At 54.2% G+C, this 19146-nt stretch overlaps 8 protein-coding genes across 8 annotated transcripts; 3 read left to right on the top strand and 5 right to left on the bottom strand.

Annotated features, from left to right (window-relative positions):
• Positions 1–308: 308 nt before the first annotated feature.
• On the bottom strand, positions 309–2038 carry TUB1_2 (alpha-tubulin; the record flags this gene model as incomplete). Its single annotated transcript, XM_056220153.1, has 6 exons — positions 309–582; positions 635–827; positions 873–1376; positions 1430–1740; positions 1796–1854; positions 2027–2038. The coding sequence occupies 6 exons, from the start codon at positions 2036–2038 to the stop codon at positions 309–311; spliced, it is 1353 nt and encodes a 450-aa protein (XP_056065456.1).
• Positions 2039–3114: 1076 nt separating this feature from the next.
• Positions 3115–6117, bottom strand: N0V89_011421 (uncharacterized protein; the record flags this gene model as incomplete). Its single annotated transcript, XM_056220152.1, has 1 exon — positions 3115–6117. The coding sequence occupies one exon, from the start codon at positions 6115–6117 to the stop codon at positions 3115–3117; it is 3003 nt and encodes a 1000-aa protein (XP_056065455.1).
• A 2341-nt stretch (positions 6118–8458) lies between these two features.
• On the top strand, positions 8459–9323 carry N0V89_011420 (uncharacterized protein; the record flags this gene model as incomplete). Its single annotated transcript, XM_056220151.1, has 2 exons — positions 8459–8789; positions 8863–9323. The coding sequence occupies 2 exons, from the start codon at positions 8459–8461 to the stop codon at positions 9321–9323; spliced, it is 792 nt and encodes a 263-aa protein (XP_056065454.1).
• Positions 9324–9999: 676 nt separating this feature from the next.
• rna1 (Ran GAP Rna1) lies at positions 10000–11347 on the bottom strand (the record flags this gene model as incomplete). Its single annotated transcript, XM_056220150.1, has 2 exons — positions 10000–11100; positions 11156–11347. The coding sequence occupies 2 exons, from the start codon at positions 11345–11347 to the stop codon at positions 10000–10002; spliced, it is 1293 nt and encodes a 430-aa protein (XP_056065453.1).
• A 406-nt stretch (positions 11348–11753) lies between these two features.
• On the top strand, positions 11754–11988 carry COX17 (Cytochrome c oxidase copper chaperone; the record flags this gene model as incomplete). Its single annotated transcript, XM_056220149.1, has 2 exons — positions 11754–11798; positions 11848–11988. 2 exons carry the CDS (start codon positions 11754–11756, stop codon positions 11986–11988), a joined length of 186 nt encoding a protein of 61 aa, XP_056065452.1.
• A 215-nt stretch (positions 11989–12203) lies between these two features.
• Positions 12204–14004, bottom strand: ALG6 (Glucosyltransferase-like protein; the record flags this gene model as incomplete). Its single annotated transcript, XM_056220148.1, has 2 exons — positions 12204–13554; positions 13601–14004. The coding sequence occupies 2 exons, from the start codon at positions 14002–14004 to the stop codon at positions 12204–12206; spliced, it is 1755 nt and encodes a 584-aa protein (XP_056065451.1).
• A 771-nt stretch (positions 14005–14775) lies between these two features.
• Positions 14776–16293, top strand: NSR1 (nuclear localization sequence binding protein; the record flags this gene model as incomplete). Its single annotated transcript, XM_056220147.1, has 3 exons — positions 14776–15276; positions 15329–15621; positions 15672–16293. 3 exons carry the CDS (start codon positions 14776–14778, stop codon positions 16291–16293), a joined length of 1416 nt encoding a protein of 471 aa, XP_056065450.1.
• A 1359-nt stretch (positions 16294–17652) lies between these two features.
• N0V89_011415 (uncharacterized protein) lies at positions 17653–18995 on the bottom strand (the record flags this gene model as incomplete). The annotated part of the gene is made up of 2 exons (XM_056220146.1): positions 17653–18807; positions 18858–18995. 2 exons carry the CDS (start codon positions 18993–18995, stop codon positions 17653–17655), a joined length of 1293 nt encoding a protein of 430 aa, XP_056065449.1.
• Positions 18996–19146: the final 151 nt, after the last annotated feature.

Here is a 19146-nt window from a genome sequence, read left to right as displayed (position 1 = left end):
CAGCTGGTAGGATGGTGGAAAGAAAGATTGCGGTGCATCTGCGGGGAAATCTAGAGCTATGATGATTCGATATGGTCTGTGCGTTGACACCATGATCCCGGCGATACTCGGATGTTCGATCCAGAAGCAAAGCGTCACCGAGTTCACTAGGTTGGAACCATGGACCAGCTCATTGGAAATGCTCGACGCTTATATTGACGTTCCAGCCTACACGAGTCTCTATGCCAACATTACAGGAACCTGACAATCAATGTAACGCTCACAAAGTCACTAAAGGCGTACGTGCTGCTGTTCACAGGGTATATTGCCTAGTACTCGCCCTCCTCAGCACCCTCCTCCAGAGAGTCGCTGGCGACCTCCTCGTAGTCCTTCTCGAGCGCCGCCAAATCTTCACGAGCCTCGGAGAACTCGCCTTCTTCCATACCCTCACCAACGTACCAGTGGACGAATGCGCGCTTAGAGTACATGAGGTCGAACTTGTGGTCTAGACGAGACCAAGCCTCGGCGATGGCAGTGGTGTTGCTAAGCATAGAGACGCTGCGGTCGACGGCGGCAAGCTCGCTTCCAGGAGGGCTGATGGGCCTGAGAGGGGGTAAGCAGAGATATAAGGTTTGACCAGGATCTAGATACTCACTTGGTGTAGTTAATTCCAAGCTTGAAGCCAGTAGGGCACCATTCGACGAGGTTGAAGGATGACTTGGCCTTGAGAGCGGCCGCAGCCACCGTGCAGTCGCGAGGAACGATGTCTCCGCGGTACAGAAGTGCGACAGCCATGTACTTACCATTGCGCGGGTCGCAGACAACCATCTGATTGTTGGGCTCGAAGCCTGGTCATGTCAGCAATGAATATGTTGGGAGCCTGAAGCACCTACACTGGAAGGTCAAGTCGGAGACCTTGAAGCTCTCGTGAGAACTCTTCTTGGCTGAGACGACAGGAGCGTAGCTGATGAGCGGGTAGTGGATACGCGGGTATGGGACCAGGTTGGTCTGGAACTCGTTCAGATCAACGTTGAGCGCACCGTCGAATCGCAAACTGGAGGTGATGGAGCTGACGACCTGGGCAATCAGGCGATTGAGATGCTCGTAGTTGGGGCGGGGGATATCCAAACTGCGACGGCAGATATCGTACACGGCCTCGTTGTCGACGAGGAAAGTGCAGTCGGAGTTCTCAATGGTGCTGTGGGTGGACAGGACAGCATTGTAGGGCTCAACAACGGAAGTTGAGACACGAGGAGCAGGATATACGGCGAACTCGAGCTTGCACTTCTTGCCGTAATCGGTAGAGAGGCGTTCAAGAAGGAGAGCACCAAATCCAGAACCAGTTCCGCCACCAAAGGAGTGGAAGATGAGAAAGCCCTGAAGGGACGAGCAGTTGTCTAGCGAGGTCAGTCACCGCCCTTCGTATGACCAGCGCGAGGCAAAGTCCTACCAGCAACGCGTCGGATGCGCTCGATGACGCTGTCGACCATCTCCTTGCCAATGGTGTAGTGACCGCGGGCATAGTTGTTAGCAGCGTCTTCCTTGCCGCTCATCAAGAGCTCGGGGTGGTAGAGCTGGCGGTAGGCGCCGGTGCGGATCTCATCGATCGGGGAGGGGTCCAAGTCGACGAAGATGGAGCGCGGCACGTATTTTCCGCTTCCAGTCTCGGTGAAGAAGGTCTCATAAGAGCCACCTTCCGCGACATCTTTGGCATCAGGGTCAGGTTTGCCGTCAGCCCCCAAGCCGTGCTCCAGCAGGTACCTAGGCTGCGGTCAGTCGAGATGGGTCGTATGCGGTGGCGGAGAAGTGCGCGTACAGCTCCCAGGCACTGTTACCGAGCTGGACACCAGCCTGACCGATGTGAAGGTGGCAGATCTGGAGAAAAGAAGTGGTCAGCGAGATTTCGATGCAACAATTGACGTCCGGCACGAATTGTCCCAACAACTCTTCTACAATACTCGAGATGGCTCCTTGGACAGCCAAGGCAAGCACCCCTCCTACCCCTCGATACACGTAAACAACGCGCTGTGTGGGTTGATATACGTACCTCTCCTCGCATGTTGGGCGTTCTTCAGCGCTGTATCAAACAGACAGAGGAAGAAAAGGGTGAAGGGACGTAGACCGGGGGGTTGTCGTGTACTGCCGTTTATGCGATGAAGCGGTGAGCGGCGTGGTGCTGTGGGTTTGGCGGGGCCCGCAGTTGTGTGTTTACGACCTAGCTTAGCGCATAGACCAGCGCGGCAGGGGGCTCTACACATTATTGGACCACTTGTCTTTATCCGCCAGCCGCTGTCGCAGCCGCTCGCGTCAAAGTGAACGTCGACCATGCACATATCATAGCCGAGGCCATTCGAGGCTGCTCTGTCGCACAGACAATGTCGAAAGCTTTATCGTCTATGAGGATGAGAGTAGGAATGCAGAGGTTGACCACGCTCTCAGTGCTAGCAAGCAGCCCCTTCGCCATCCACGGTGCCATCCCATTCAACACCACTCAACAACCCAACAAGTCACATCAACAGATTTTCCCACGACGTTGCCTAACAGCACGTGATAAAGTGACGAAAACAAATTTGATTTAGGGCTTCTGGCCAACCTTCACGTTGACTTCAAGATTGCTATCTGTATGACGAATCGAAAGGTTACAACGCGGTTTGGACGCGTCAATGCATAACTAATCTAACGACGGTTCGCCTGTTAGGCTTGTGTAGCTGTAAAAACACATCCTTGATGGAGGACCGATGTACTGAACCTTCACTTTAGAACGCTCGTGAGCTACACACTGCTGCATTCATTCCCATCCCCAAGCCCTTCAGAATTCCCGTGCGCTAAACAATACTTTAATTCACAATTACACATCACCATTCTCAAGAACAAAATCAAGTTCGCAACAGCGCTTAGTTACGAGGCTTCAGCCTCTGCCAGTCTACAGTAAATACCCCCGTGATGCTAATTACGACAAAAAAGAAAGGGAAAAGTTTCGTAGCCCACTACCTGCTGCTGAACAGCACTGGGACTCAACGCCAAACAGTCTATCCGCCATGGTAACGCTTTTCTCTATCTGGATGCTGCTATCCGCGCTGGATTCAATGCAGTCTGTTTAATTACAAAGGAAATAGGGAGAGTGGGTTTTGTGACTTAGTGGAACCGCCTCATCTCGTAGTTGTCCGTTTGAGAGCGGCTTGGGGCGTGGAACGCATGGTCTATGCTCTCTGTGGGGAGGGCGCCAGAACTCTCCGTCGCGCGCGGCTCGTCGTTGCTCATTCGCACCGCTTGGGGGCTGATGAGGCCGGAGCGCGGATCAAGCTTCTCTTTGCTTCCGTTGGAGTTGGAGTCATAGGCGCTCTCGGGGATGTCGGCCATGGCGGCCTCCTCGTCTTGGCCATGGTGCCGGTTGCGGCTGAAGAAGCGGTTCCTGTGGTTGCTTCGCTCCCGTGCTTGTGAGCTATCCGTGTTGACGCGCTGGAGACGGCCAGACTGGTGGCTCGGGCGGGAGGCAATTGAGGTGGAGCGAGCCATGTCGTTGGACGAGCCGCGCTCTGTGGAGTGGCGAGAAGGTGAGGTGACCCTGACCACGGTAGCTCGTTGCTGGATAGCGTTCTCCCTGTCTTCGAAGACATCGCCGGGCATCTCGGTGAAGCTGACATCCTTCATACCAAGCGAGAAGTCAACACGGCGGCCCATGGCTGCCATGGACTCACCGCGAGCACGCCCACCACCCGTACGAAGAATGGAATGCTGTCGGCCAGGGACACTTTCGTGATCTTTGCCATCGGCGGGGCCATCACTTCCATAAACAGGCGGAGCAACGATAGGCTCATCCTGGGGTTGTTGGTGGAGCATTCCGCTCGGGTTGTCGGGTGTTCCATTGTGACCGACGCCAGGTGTCGCTTGGTGAGGAAGATTCTGCATATACACAGGGAAGGACTCCTTCTGACCAGGGAAGCGCATGCGCGGTCCTTCGATCCCGCATTCTTGCATCGACACCATCAAGCAACAGATGAACTTGTTGCGGCGTTGGAGACGGAGCAGCTCGTTCTGCCAGTTGGACTTGTAGAAGAAGACGACATTGAGTGTGAGCGAGTGGACTTCGGTGACTTGTCTCAGCTCTGTGAGGATGTTGGACCCGTATTCACGCTTTTCAGCAGTGACGAATTCAAGCAACCGTTGGCGGAGAGAATCAATCTGTTCAAGAGTGGTGCCGAATTTGATGACGACAGGGACTGCCTCCGCAAGAGCACCGGAACGACGTTGGTTGAGAATAAACAGCGTGTTCAAGTAGCTGTTGGGTGCTTGAACAACATGGCCTTCCATCTTCTTGAACTCCGTGTAGAGCAATGCAATCTCTTTGACAAAGTAATCGTCTCCGAGACCTGCGGCACCAGTGTTACCGTAAATGGTGACGCGGTCTCCGACATCGAAGGGGTGCTTTACAAAGACGAAGATGACGGACTGCAAGAATTCCTGCGCCGTGGCTGAGAAGAGCCAAGAAAGAGCAAGAACCGAGGAACCAGCAGAGGTGAGGACGCCTGCGGCAGAAGTTGAGATGATCGAGACGAAGACAAGGACGGTGATGACGATAACGATAAACAAGAACACGTCGTCGAGCTTGCTGACCACGGAATCCAGATCTTTCAAGGACGCAGTGATGGATTTGCGTTCACGACCGATCTCAACACAAACCGCCTCCAGCTCTTCCATGGAAATGTCACCGTTCATATCCTTGTCGAACATGGAAAATGCTGCGTCTGCCTCATCGTTGTTTTCGAAGGCGTCTTTAAGGTCATCCGAGTGCACGGTCTCCGTTTCTAGGCGTGCAAAGGTTCGATACAATCGGCGCGCCAGGACCTGGCTGCCGGAAGTGCTACCGAGAAGCGTCAGGACAACCTGATTTGGGTGACCACTCCCATTAACTTCACGACCAGTGAAATCCCCAGCAACCTTTCCGGCGATGTCCCCGAATTTGCTGAAGGCTTCCTTGGTGTTCTTTTGAGCCTCTTTAATGTACTGGCCTGGTGTACGAGCACCAGATGCCATGCCTTGTGCTTCGAACTCAGAGTCCTCCATGGCGATCTTCTCTTTCGAATACTTGTAAAGCTTAGCCAAGCTCCCGATTTGGAATTTGTTCAACTCAATTCTGTCAGCGTATGTGCGCAAATGAAAGCTGATAGCAATGAGTTGGATAATGATCTTTTCAATGAAGTTGAGTGTCATTCCGACAAGGAGCGAGATAAGAATCTTGTTCAGGATCGATTCCCAGTTCTTCGTGGCGGAGTCATTGTTGGTGTGGTGGTGCTTCATAGTAGGAAGGAATGATATCTCGATGGCGAGGAACCAGAAAAACAGCGTCGCAGGGAGTTCAAGTTGTTTGCCCATGTCTCGCCATTTCTTGCTGTTGTTGGTGAAGAGACTTGAGATTAGTCCGATAGGCCAAGGCAGGCATTTGGCGATGGTCCTGCCAGCCCAAAGAGACAACCAGATGATCATGAGCCATATACAGAACCAGGACATCTTGACACCACCCACGGACGCGTTCTTGAAGAGCAATGCTCCCAGTAAAAGAGGAATGAGAATGATTAGAACCAACGGTGTAATGTAGGTGAAGTACCGGACAACCCAACTCGAGTTGTGGACTTTCTTGAAGAAGCGGGACACGCGGGTGGATGGATTCTCTGGCGGTTTGTAGATGGCCGTTCTTTCGTGCAAGGGGTTCGTAGCCACATCGAACTCGTCTTCGGGTTCGTCCCTGCGTGAGCGGGTTCGTCGCACGGATCGATTTGTCGACTGTCCTTTTTCGAGATCCTCGGCAATAGAAACCTCGCGCTCGACTTGGAGCATTGCTAGGTCATCATTCAAGCGACTAGCCTGCTCCCGATTCTGCGAGGGAGACTGCAGTGACCCTGGTGGACCGAGGTGGACTGTATCAACCGTCAAGTGGCTGCCCGCTCGGGCTCGGCGAGCTCCCGTATCAAGCTGAGGAAGTGCCGTCTGGCCTGGGTTCGAGTTCTTCTGGCTCAGTTCTTCTCCCACAAAGGTGCCGTCGTCGTCTGAAGATCGTTGTCCGTGTGCAGGCCCTGGTGGTAGGTGGGTTGAGCTGTCCATGGCGTAGGTAGGCTCCGGCCGCTCGACTGGAGTGACCATAATGGACGTCCAATGTGTACTTGATTTGATCGACTTTTTTGGGTGTATGCGTTGCCAGTTCGCCCGAGTGCGAACTGCTTATGACGTTGTCAATCCCTTCTGTGTATCTGGGATCAAGAATGACGGATTAAAAAATTATTCAGCGAGTGACGATACGTAAGAGAGTGCGTGTGCGAGGTGGTGGAGCGGTTGTATTGTAGGAGAGACGGCGATATGCCAAACCCAAATAGTAGGGACAGATTCCCGGGGGACAGTGTGTCTATATGGAGGATCACCGGCGAGATGCCATCAGCTGGGGCGAGCGGCCCTGATCAACGATTTTCATTCTCTAGCCAGGATCGGAGCGACGGTCGATAAGAAAACTGGGTCACTGCAAATGAAAGTCGCGGAAGCAAGCGCAAGAGGGCCGCAACGTCAATGCTGGCGTTTCTGTGGATCCGCCCATTCGGTGTTGGGAATGGAGACTGTCTCGAAAAAGATTTCCCGCCGCACGTTGCGCGTGCATAAGCGTGCAACTGATTGTTTGGTTCGCTGTCGGCCAAACGGTGTCTTTTGGCGCGCGTACGTCACCGATGCAGGTCCCACTTGCGCACTGCACCCTCGCCAAAGCAGAACACGCACTGCTGGCCAAGCCATGGCACTCGCGACGATATGTCGCGCCGCATTCTACGCGACGCACGCTGTACAACGACGAATCTCGCTACCCCTTTCCTGTCCAATCCTGTGTCCGCCTCGCTTCCACATGCCTCACCCTCCCGGACCCTTTGAAACAGGTGCCTGCGATAGCGATAAGGGTGCAAGGGGCGGCTGCTTTCAAGGATGGTGGCGACGGCGCGCCCCTGATGGGCTTGGCTGCATCTGTCGTTGCGTGGGGGGTCCACAGCGGACGATCGATACACCTGGGCAACTCGACGACGCTCCAGACGGATGCGCCGAGATTCCGACCCGGAGTCGACGGTCCCACACAAATCTCCAGATCGTCCCATCTCATGTGCTGAGGGACGCCTTTCTCGACGTCGTCGTTGACCACCACCTGTCTTGCTTTCATCAAACCCTCCGCAGAAGAATGTCGGTAGTGACCTTCGGCAGGCGGCACGTCTCGGTGGCCTAGAGACATTTACAACGATATTCTTACTGGCATACTCTGTCTGCGAATCTGGATGACGTCGGTCCGATTGACTAGCAAAAGCTGACTCAGTCGCGCTCCTCCCGGTCAATACGGCATACGGGCAATGGTACATATGTAGTGTAGTACAGTTTCATCGTATTCGAACGTAGGATGCAGCATATCATTTTGTTTTGAGGCGTGTGTTTTAGACACTGGCAATATTTACAGTTGCGCCGGAAAGAGCTATCAACACAAGGCTTCATCTGTCTCATCTCGATTATTATCATTCCATTTCTGCACATGCATATTGGCAGTCGGTCTGCCATCTTCTTCACGTTCGATTTAGTACCGGGTTTGAGTAGCCTGCGGTATTACGCATCCTAGTACGGCTCAGGGTTGATACAGTCCGGACAAAGTCGATTTCACCTGTTGGTCGCTCCTACCTGTTAAGGTGGCTATCCCAAGATCTCCGTTCCCTTGGATAGTACAGCTTTTTGCGCGTGTCTTGAAAATAAGTTGGGAAATCCGTTCAGTCCCTTAGTGTAGATCAACGGTCAATCAGTGGATATGGTCTTTACTAAGCTTCATGTATCATGTAGTGTGCGTCGTACGGTACATAAGTTTGTTTAGCTTATCGAGTTTATTAGACAGGAGTTGAGAGCAGTCATGCAGAAAAGTATGATTCCCAGTTTGTCTGTTCAACGGAAGGGATTAGAATTTTGCTAAGTGTTGCACAGTCCTCTTGCTCAATTTGTCACTTCTAACAAATCGCTGCAGCCTTCTGTAGGGAAACGATGAACATGAGGCGCCCGTGAACGTCGATATCTGGGCCTGCTGCGTACCTTCCTGTCCCTGTCACGGCGAACCGCGTTTGAAGTGCCTGCCGTTTGCACCTGCCAACCTCGCGAGCACCGACGTCACCTTGTACATAAACACCCTCGCAAGAAGCTTCCAAACGCACATCACAACCACTCAACCCATCGACCTGCGCTCGCAGCACCCGATCGGCAAATTTCCTTCCACTCGACGACTTGACTCTCTACCAAGCATCATACAATGTCGACTTCCACCGAGCGTTCCGTAAGTCACCACTAGCTCCTCTATTCACGTTGCTCCCTTCTCAGCCAGGCTCATGCTTGCTGATGGGCTTTCCTGGAGACCTCTGCGACTCGCATCCCTGCCGGTCGTCTCGTCCATATGGAGTTGCAGTCTGAACATTTCTCCCAGTTCAGCATGTCGAAGCGTCACTCACACTTCGCGAAGGTCCTCAATAAGTTGAAAACCGATCCGCTGAGCATTACTCCCGAGGATGCCCGGCGTCTGAGCGAGCAGGTCGAAGTCACTGACCGTCGCTCCGCTAAAATTGTCTCCGCGGTGGAGTCTCTCGCCATGGCCAGCGAGGACATTCAGCAGCAGCTGGACCCTCAGACGAACTCGCCACCGATGGTGCAGGTTCCTAGCCACACTCAACACAATCTCGTCAACGATCTCAAGGCGGCTGTTGACAATCATCCCGACGACGTGACCGCTGATCTCCTCAAGGCTACGCAAGATATCGTCAGCAGTAAGTACTTTCGAATCCTCAGTACTTAACTGTGTGTACGCGGTTGATATTCGTTCATTGACCTCTTTCGCAGCGATGCAGCGTGCAGTTGGTGCAGCCCACGCGCCAAACCCTGAACTGGAGGATGACCTTCAAAAGGAACTTGCTAGAATCGGTCCCAAAGTTGAGGCAGGCACTGTCACCAAGGCGGAAGCTGACCGTCTCCACTCCCTCAAAGCTCGTGCTCACGGCCATACCGAGAAGGGCGGACTTATAGCTCAGGCTCAGTCAGTCGCCGCGAAGCGCGAGCGTACCCAATCTCTCAGCGATTCCACCAACGATGGCCAGATCCCCACCGACAGCTCCAACATTTCGAAGGACCAATCCCAGTCTCCTGCTACGTCAGACACCTCCGGAAAGTTCGCTGCTCTATCTTTGGTGGAGAACAAACCGAAGGACTCCCCTGCTCCCAAGGTCGATTCAGCGCATCATAGTCAGATTCCCGTCCGCCACACCCGCAAGGGTAGCGAGCAGAAGGCGGTTGAGGCCCACTAGGGCTTGGAGCACACTACTCAGGTTCAAGTTCACGACAGCAGACGCTCGGAATGAGACATGGATTGTGGTTTAGGCACATGTATATGTAGCTGCGGTGCATGAATAGCTGGGACTGGAAGGAGGATCATGCAACAGGATGCTGTCTCGTCTTAGCATACGCAGTACATATGGCAATAGTTATCAACCTTTCGCCCTCAGACCATGTCCACACAATATTTCCAACCCTCGTATCCATCCATGGTCTCTCCGCTTGCCGCATGTGTAATTGTTGACAGTGTAGTTGTCCGCTCAGCTTGACACAACGGGACACAATTCGATGCTTCCTGAGGTAGCACACTCAGCTTTTTTAATAAGCGTTGCTCATGCTCGCCTTGGACTCTGCATATGCCAAGCATAGCATAGCCCAGATCCCTGTCTCACGCAAATTCAAATTATTTGTCCTGACATGTTCATCGTCCGGTTCCAGTGATATCTCAAGGGGGGTCACCATGTGGAAGCGAGTAAGTACGTGATTAATGCTGCATCTACTTGTCCTATCCTATCCTATCCTATCCTATCCTAGCCTATCCCGACTTACCCATGGTATCTCATCAATCGTAAAGGCACATGCCCACTCCAAATCCCAAGCGCAGACGCCCGCCAAAAACATCCATCTCGGTCCCCCTCCGCGCAACACTCAACCCTGCTTCGCCTTGATCTCCGTCTTCGCCAACGCATCCGCAAGCTCATCAACATCCTTGTCGCTCTTCTGCGACACGTTCGCCTCCTCGGCCTGCTGGTCCGCAATGATATCCCTCGCGGCCTTCTCCTGCACGTCTACGCCCTCGTCCTCCTCGTCGCTTCCGGCCTTTGCCTCCTCCTCGGCGTCTTCCTCGTCCTCATCTTCAGACTCCAGCTCGTCGAGGTCGCCAATGCCCCAGTTCTCGTCGTCCTCGTCCTCGACGCCGGCTGCTTCCCTGCGCTTGGCGAGCTCCTCGCGGAGCTTCTCGATAGATGCATCTTCGGCGTCGAACTTGTTGCCTTCGAGCTCGATGCGGCGGAGGGCGGGGAGCTTGGGCAGTGCGGCGGCGAGGCTAGCGACGCCCTTTGCGTTGATCTCGTTGAACTCAAGGCGCAGGATCTCGAGCTTGGCGTTTTTGCCCTTCTGCAGCGCGTTCGTGAAGGTGATGCCGCCGCGGCCGCTGAGCAGGCAGTCGCCGACGCCGAGCTCTTTGATGTCGGGCCAGTTGCCCACGACGTTGGCGAGGGCCTTTGCGCCCGTTGCGGTGAACGTGTTGTCCTGCAGGTCGAGGGTCTCGATTTTGGTCGAGTGGACGAAGCCGTGGTTAAGCACGTGCGTTATGCCCTCGGAGCGGATGCCGTTCTGCACCATCTTAACCTCCTTGATGCCCGTGTGCGCGGCGTAGGACTTGGCCCAGGCGGCCATGCTGCCGTTCTCGAGGCGGTTGCGGCCGCAGATGACAGTCTCGAGGTTGGGCACGTCCTTGCCTTCCTTGCGGGCGGCTTCTTTCCTCTCGGCGAGCGCGGTGAGGGCATCGGCGATGAGGACACCGGCGGCGGGGCCGAGGCCGTTGTTGTTGAGGATGAGGTGGCGGAGGGGTACGTGCTGGGAGAGGAAGTCGACGAGGGGCGCTTGGGTGTTCAGGCCGAACGCGTTGTCGGAAAGGTTTACGGTGTAGAGGTTGGGTAGCGCTAGGAGGGAGGTAAGGAGAGCTGACAGCGCCTGCGGGATTTCGGAGAGGAGACGTCCAGTGAAAACATCGGCAAAGTTCGCGACCTGGGGAGTAATTGTTAGTCGAGGGGTACATAGTGGCGCGTGAGGGTGTGCGTACTTGCAACTTCTTCTTGGTCTCTAGGACCTTGGCCAGCGCCTCGCTAGCTCCTATCCCGAGCGTATTTCCCAAGAATCGTACCTCCTCCACATCGTTGTTCTCCTTCAGCGCCTTGATATGGGGCTCGATATCCTCGGCAGTGTCAAGTTTCAGGCTCTTGCCCTCCAACGAGAAGATCTTCGACTCGGACATGTTCAGTGAACTCGAACTGTGAAAACGTCAGTGAATCGCCTCTATGTAAGGTTCTCGAGGGTAAACATACCGAAAGAATACAGGTTACCGTGACGAGGGGCTGCGCAAGAATTGTTGTTTTGGTGTGTTGGTGGGGGTTTCTGGGGCCTGGACTATCCCGGATCCCTGCATGACTGTGGCGCCCCGTGCGTTCGATCGAACCTTCTTTCGATGATCGGCCGCGGCGAAGCCAAGCAATTTCCAGGTGGATTTCACATTGCTAAGCACGTCAAGCTCCGGAGCACTTCACTTACATCACACATCACAATGGGCTCAAATCAGTCATGTATGTACTCCAGTCTGTTGGTGACTCGCATAGACTAAGTCAATGACAGCACCGGCACCTCCGCCACCAACGGCCGCCAACATGGGCGCAGACGTTAAGACTCCCAGCACACCCGCGAAACCAAAGGTATGAGCTCATTGAAGGTCTACCATGACAATGGCTAAATTCTCTTCAGCCTTGCTGCGTCTGCACGGATGAGAAAGCCAAGCGCGACGAATGCATGCTCTTCTCAAACGCCAGCAACCCTCAAGAAGAATGCGCCGACCTCGTAACGAAATACAAGCTCTGCATGAAGGGCTACGGATTCGAAATATGAGAATCCACTTGGAGGACGGGCTGTATGATACTTGTTGGAACCGGCATATATTGTACAATAGAAGCATCGGCATGGCGTCAAGCATTGTGGGACAATACTAGAGCTGCTACATACCCACTTGCATATGAATGAAACCAAACTTCTCTCCGTTCAAAAACCTTCAAAGAGATGGGTATCTTGATAAACGACCAGGAAACAAAATCCATAAGTCTGGCTTACTGCTTCTTACTCTTTGCCCCCGAGCCCAATAACCCGCTCTTGTCGAGGAGCGTCCATAGGCACCACAGATAGCAGAGACCGAAGCCTCCGCAACCGATGATGGAGTTCGCCACAATCCACAAATCCGGTTTGTCTGCAGGTGGAACGAAGAAAGCTTCCGCGATGTGCCACCCTACCATAGCGACATAGATGTTGAGGTGTAAGATCTTTGTGAACAGGCTGAGACCACCCGAAGTTCCCTCATGGTAGGCGGAAAATGACACAGGTGGCAACCCAAGCAGGTAAGCCCAGAGCAACGAAATGACGAAGTATGGCACTCTGAGTTCGTCTCTCTTCAGCAGCGGAAACATTGTCCAAACACCGAGCATGTTGGCCAAGCCTACCCAAGCACGGATAGAAGGTAGTAGGCCGCCCTGTCCACTCAACAAGACGGTCATTGGTAGAAGCGGCAGCAGAACGTTCTTCTCGTGGACCTGGTACGAACACAGGAAAAAGCCCCAAGCAGTGGTAGCAAAAGCAAGAGGAACCAGCTGCTTGCGTGGCTTGAGGAAGATGATGAGACATGGCGGTGTGATCGTGGCTAGGGTTGCGACAAGAGCGGCGCGTTGAAGAAGAGGACCAGAATATCTGTGAAGCTTGTGGAAGGTGTGAATGGTGCACCAGATATTGGCAACCTTGTCTTCGAACAGTCCTCGTGCGAACGGGAAGATTCTGTGAACTGACTGGGCCAGCTCTAAGACGTAGGGGTAGTACCAAGCCTCAGAGTCCAAAGATATTGGGAGAGTCTCCAGTAACGGAGGAAGCGGGAGGCCCTTGAGCGGCACCTTCTTATAAGCGTCGTATGCGACTCCAGCAAGGAATGGTAGGTAGAGAAGCGCAAAAGCCGCGACTGTAGTAACGGCGATCAAGAAGAGCCTCATCATGTTGATCCGCGGGAACACGCAGACGCCGAGGAGATAGGCAAAGACAGCAGGCGCATAGAACAATGCCATCTGTTTGAAGCCAAGGGCCCCCACGAAAAACACGCAACTCCACAAGTGGCGTCCAGCCTGAATGCTCGACAAGCTCGCCACTGTAAGACCCAGCATAACGGTATTGTACTGAAAGTGTCCATGGTCAATCAGTAACGTCGCAGGCTGCATGAGGATCGCAACAAGGGCGATCGTGGCTTCCCACACATTGACCTTTTCGGCTCGGGAGTATCGTCGCAAGTAGATGATCGTAGCCGGAACGTAGATGAGGTATTCGGAAACAAGAACGGTGGCACGCATATAAATCTTCAACAATGGATCGTCAAGCGCTCGGGAGTCGAATAGAGCGAACCACTGAGGGTTGATAGCGGAACCACTACCTCACATTAGCTATGGAAGATATTGACGTGGAAAAAACATACATGACGCCCAAAAGCCAGCTATGGTATGCGGTAAGAGGTGGATAGTCTAAACCCCACCACCCGAGGTCGTAGAAATACCAATGCGAAACGGGGAGATGTTGAGTAAGTTCCATCCAATGCCGCTGAGCTTCAAAGTCTCCGTGCATGGGTGGTGAATTGAAGCCAGAATATCCCCAAAGACCAGTTGTCCACCGGAAGAGCCCTACTACCATGAGGATCAAAGGTATGGTGATCCATTGAGAGACTACACCCTTGACGGGCCAGAGGAAAGCAACGAGGGGAAATGCGGGCTTGCGAGCCTGGCTGGACTGGTCTAAGTCGAGAGTGCCGTGGGTCACGTGAGCAAGAGAGCCCTCTTCAATCTTTCTTCGCCGACGAGGCTTGTGACCATACGGCGAAGCCATTGGAGAGACAGTTCAACGTTGCGAACGTGGTTGAGGACGGAGCTGCGGCATTAGGCGATGCGACGTTTCCGCGCGCACCACTAGCGAGGGACCCTGCTAAGCGCTCACCGCCTTCGAGTCGCCCCGCTGAAATTTCGACAGCGGGTCCGTGCGGGTAGAACTCTTGGCGGCCAAAAAGTCTTGAAAAGTGGAAGGCGCCAGCCATCGCACTTTCCTTCCACATCCTCCGCGATATCTTCTTTCGCGCAACAACACTTCTTCCTCTACACACCAGTCGAGGCTCTATTCGTGGCTTTGTGGGCATTTGCGAGCTACTGAGGGTTATACGAGAGAACTGCGACTCTCCAATACACATTCTATCAAGTCAGTGGGCACATGCGAACAATTTCCTTAACACACAGAGGATCAGAGGGCCCGCCGGTCGCTCATCAGAGCGCGGCGATATTCATCAGAGGGCTTTTCGCTACTGAGGGCTATTTTCTTGTCTTCTCGGCATCTTGTGGGAACACAGCGCCTTGAACGTGGGCTTTTACGTGGGCTTCGGAAAACTCGCCGCAAGGTGCAGATTTCACTGAGAGATTCCTGTGGGCTTTTCGCGACCTGAGACAGTTGGCTACCAGCGCATCTGGTCTTTCGAGACTGGCGCTTGAATTTCGAGACCTTCGTGTCTTACCTCTCTTCCTTTGCTTTTTTTCTTCTTCATTTTCCTACACCAAAGGTATATCTCCACAGGGTACTGATACGTTGTAGAAACAGAACATCACCATCACCATGTCTAAGACTAAAGCTACCAAGCCTACCGCCGACAAGAAGGCCAAGAAGGCCGACGCCCCTTCCAAGGTGAAGGAGGGCCGCGTCACCAAGGCTTCTCAGACCCCCAAGGCCAAGAGCAAGGAGATTGCCAAATCTGCTGCCTCTGGCGCCGATAAGAAGAAGAAGTCCAAGAAGGCTCCTACTCCTGAGCCTGAGTCTGAGTCTGAGGAGTCTGATTCCAGCGCCTCTGAGGAGGACAGCTCTGACAGCGAGGAAGAGACCACGACCAAGGCTAAGACCAACGGTGCGGCTAAGGCCAAGGTCGAGGAGCCCAGCTCCGACTCTTCCGATAGCGAGTCCGACAGTGACGAGGAGATGGCTGACGCTCCTGCTAAGGCTGCCACTCTCGCCAAGGCTGCCGCAAAGAAGGATGAGTCTGATTCTTCCGATTCTGACTCCGACTCCGAGAGCGAGTCTGAGGAGGAGGCCAAGCCGGCTGCGAAGGAGGCAAAGGCTGATGTATGTTAACACTGCCCATGTCTACATTGCACGCTCTAACAAAATACTGCAGGCCTCTTCGGACGACTCTGATGACTCTGATGATTCCGATGCCGACTCGGACGACTCCAGCGACAGCGATGAGAAGGAGGCTCCCTCCAAGAAGCGCAAGGCCGAGGCCGAGGCTGAGCCTGTTGTCAAGAAGACAAAGACTGAGGCTTCTGGCGAGGAGGGCATCAAGAACCTGTTCGTTGGCAACCTCAGCTGGAACGTCGATGAGGACTGGCTGTCTTCCACTTTCGCGCCCTACGGCACGATCGAGGGCTGCCGCATCATCACCGACCGCGAGTCTGGTCGCTCCAAGGGGTAGGTCAATTCCAATCGCCATCCGACGAAATTTACTAATGTGATTACAGCTTCGGATACGTTGAGTTCAGCACTGCCGACGCAGCAAAGTCTGCTAAGGAGGCTCTCCACGACTCTGACCTTGACGGCCGTGCCCTCAACGTCGACTTCAGCCAGCCGCGCCCCCCGCAGCAGGACAAGGGCGCTGCTCGCGCCAAGCAGTTTGGTGACAAGCGTAGTGCGCCTAGCAACACTCTGTTCATTGGCAACCTCTCCTTCGACTCTACCAACGACACCATCGGCGAGGCCTTCAGCTCCTTCGGCGAGATCACCCGTGTTTCTCTGCCCACGGACCGCGACACTGGTGCCCCCAAGGGTTTCGGATACGTCGAATTCGGCTCCGTCCAGGAGGCCCAGGCTGCCCTTGACGGTCTGAGCGGCCAGGATGTTGATGGCCGTAGCATTCGCATCGACTTCGCGGCTGCTCGTGACAACAACGGTGGTGGCGACCGTGGTGGCCGTGGCGGAGGTCGCGGTGGCTTCGGTGGTCGCGGCGGCGGTCGTGGCGGCCGTGGAGGCTTTGGTGACCGTGGAGGACGTGGCGGTCGCGGAGGTTCCCGCGGCGGCCGTGGTGGTTTCTCGACCAACCGTGGCGGCTTCGGCGACTTCAAGGGCTCGAAGATGACCTTCTAAGCTCCTTGCTATGACCGTCTCTCATGTATGATCATCTACCCTCGTTTGGATGGGTCGGTAAGTGTTGAGTATGCGCGCATGTCATACATGAACGAGCTTTATGAAGGTTCAATCATGTCCTGACATCTGCGATGTAATCTGTCATTATACCACGGCTTTGGCTGGCGTCACGGATCAAAAGTAGTTTTCATGCGCCCTTGCCTCTGATAGCAACACTGTAGTGTTGGAGGACAAAGGTTCGCCGATTGTTTATGTCAAATGAATATCAAGTTTTTCTGATGATTTGTTTGTTGCATGTGGTGATGAATACATGAGTGAATTGAACATTGAGCGCCGTAAAATCTCAAGTTACACGCGCTTTTGTGAGCCAGTCTGGCACACCGTTCCAATCTCCTTCCTCTTGCTACTCGAAAACCTCACGTTAGCTCTTGAGTTATACACTCGGTATCAACTCGTGACGTCCGTGAAAGCTGATTGCCCCTTACCACACAAGGGAATCTAAGTGCACTCCCGTCTCCTCATGCAGGCTATGCTACAACATGTGTCCAACTTCTCCCACCTATTTGCTTCGTCCACTCCACGACGTCGAATCTTCACCACCTTTCCTCAACACATGCCTCAACATATGCCGGTGATAATCACGACTGTGCCTCGTCCACTGCGAGCGCCGCTCCACTAAATGCTTACCTCTCACGTCTCTCAGCCCCGCGTCACACCTCCAACCATCCTCCCACTACGCTCAATAACCGAAGTACCCAAGTATCCATACATGCACAAGGCCCTGCTTCTTGACTCAGACCACCTCACAGCACCTCTACCGCCACGCATGCACATCCGTCTCAACGTTTGTTCCCTCTCATCATTCGTCTGTCTGTCTGCCCAGCAGTAGACCTGTCCTGACCTCTTCATAGCCTTGCAAGCTGTGCGAATAACGTATCCTATCGGCGAAGCACACCGCCCGCTTTGTATAATATCTCAACGCAACACCCGAAGGTGAGCGGATGTGATGGAATAGAATGGAATGGACATGTACATCTTCCTTTCCTTGGGTATTGCCCGTCTTGGAGGAAGATGACTTAATGGAAATCTAGCTTGCAGTGTTGAGCTGGGAAAAGGAAGCGTACGTAGGCGGAGAGACGTGAGACGAATGCTCTGAACAGGGCACGGAGTTTGTTGGCATCACATCTCAAGATAAGAGTTTTTGGCACGAGCTTCTTATCCCGTGCTGCGAGGGTAGCGTTCTATCGAACTGCGTTCATGACGCGGGTTAAAACGGCGAGTCACTCATGGGGAGTGAGGCGAGTTGCATTGCTCATGCTGTGGTATATTTCAGATTCCTTGTATTGCACATGCCTATGTCTATCCCGCCACCTCCTTCGTGAACACAACCAACAGCGCATCACCAACGCGCTCCATATGTCCGTCCCACTTCACAAACCGCACATCAGCCGCCAGTCCCAGCCTCTCGTCGCCCCTGCACGCACCCATGTCCTCCAAGCCCGCCCACACGGCACGGAACGCCTCGCCCTCGCCCTCCCTCTCAGCATAAAGGTCATCAGAATCCCTGAACCACACTCCCTTCTTCACCATCCGGTGCAGATCGTCCGCTGGCTCCATGCTCGCCCAGGTATCCCACGGCGCGTACTTGACGCAGACTTCCTGCAGCGTGGACGAATTGTGCAGCATGAGCAGCGCGTGGATACAATTATGCACCCAGTATCTTATCTTGATTGGCAATTTTCCGACGCGCGTGTTGCTGCGGGAGCGCAGCGAGGCTCCGGAGATGAAGTAGAGCGGGACGGTGATGCTTGAGAGGGCGAAGGTGGGGCTGGAGAGGTAATCGTAGAAGGGAGCGACTTCGAGAGAGACGAGGAGGTCGAGCTTGGTGTCGAGGTCGTTTGTGCGAGAGGCATCGCGCGAGAGGCGACGAGAAGGGTCGGCGAAGGGGTAGTGGTTGGTGAAGCCGAATGGGTCGTTTGACGCGGCGGCAGCAGCGTTGCGAAGCGGCCATGAGGGGTAGAGCGAGGTGTTTTCTGCCTCGTAGAAGTTGTCGTCGTAGTAACCTCCCTCGTAGTCGTGCTCGTCGTAGTGCCCGTTGTACTGCGCGCCTCGAATGTAGTCCACGTCTACTTCCTGTCCGTCATTCTCCCACCACCACACGTCCTTGCCATCGCTCCGCTCTGGCGGGTAGTTCCGGAGGTTGGGGAAGGTAACCCAGTTGAGCTCTATCTTCCTCATCCGCTTCAGCCATTGCTTGCCAGGTCCACCGGTGGCCTCAATACTGGCGAGAAATTGCTTGAGCACATAAAGGCCACAGCTAAGAAACGCAGTATGGTTCTTGAAGAGTCTCTCAAGAGCTTCACGGGCAACTTGGCGATTCAAGAGGAAGTACTCGTGGTGCAGAAGAAGAAGGATGGACGCGGCAGACGGTGTGAAGTATATCAAATGTCGTCGCTCAATGCGAAGCGCGCGGTCGCCGCGATTATCTGGAATTGAGAAGGCATAGTCGTAGATCTTGTCGTGTGTGAGCTTGCTCTTGCCCACTACAGCGGGGTAGCACTTACCTGGTCGCGAAGTTCTCGCGGCAGCTCCAGAAAAGGAAACTTGTCTTCGCGATCAGAGCTCACAGCTGCAAGATGCTCACGCCTGGGCGCTATGGTCTGATCTAGTGTAGTAAAGTTGGCGATTCTGTTGGGCTCCATAACGCGTCTGGTGTTCTTGCTTACCCCGCGGCGCGACTTCTCCAAGCTCCGTGAAGCTCCAGGCAAACGTTGGCACGTGATTCCCCCGCCCTCTACCAGTTGCCCTTGTCGGTTAGACTTGCGCGCCGCCATCTCGTAACGAAAGCTGGCG

Source organism: Didymosphaeria variabile (assembly GCF_027946475.1).
Source record: "Didymosphaeria variabile strain IMI 356815 chromosome Unknown scaffold_9, whole genome shotgun sequence".
In the NCBI taxonomy this organism is placed as follows: domain Eukaryota; kingdom Fungi; phylum Ascomycota; class Dothideomycetes; order Pleosporales; family Didymosphaeriaceae; genus Didymosphaeria; species Didymosphaeria variabile.
This window is presented reverse-complemented; position numbering and strand designations above follow the sequence as displayed.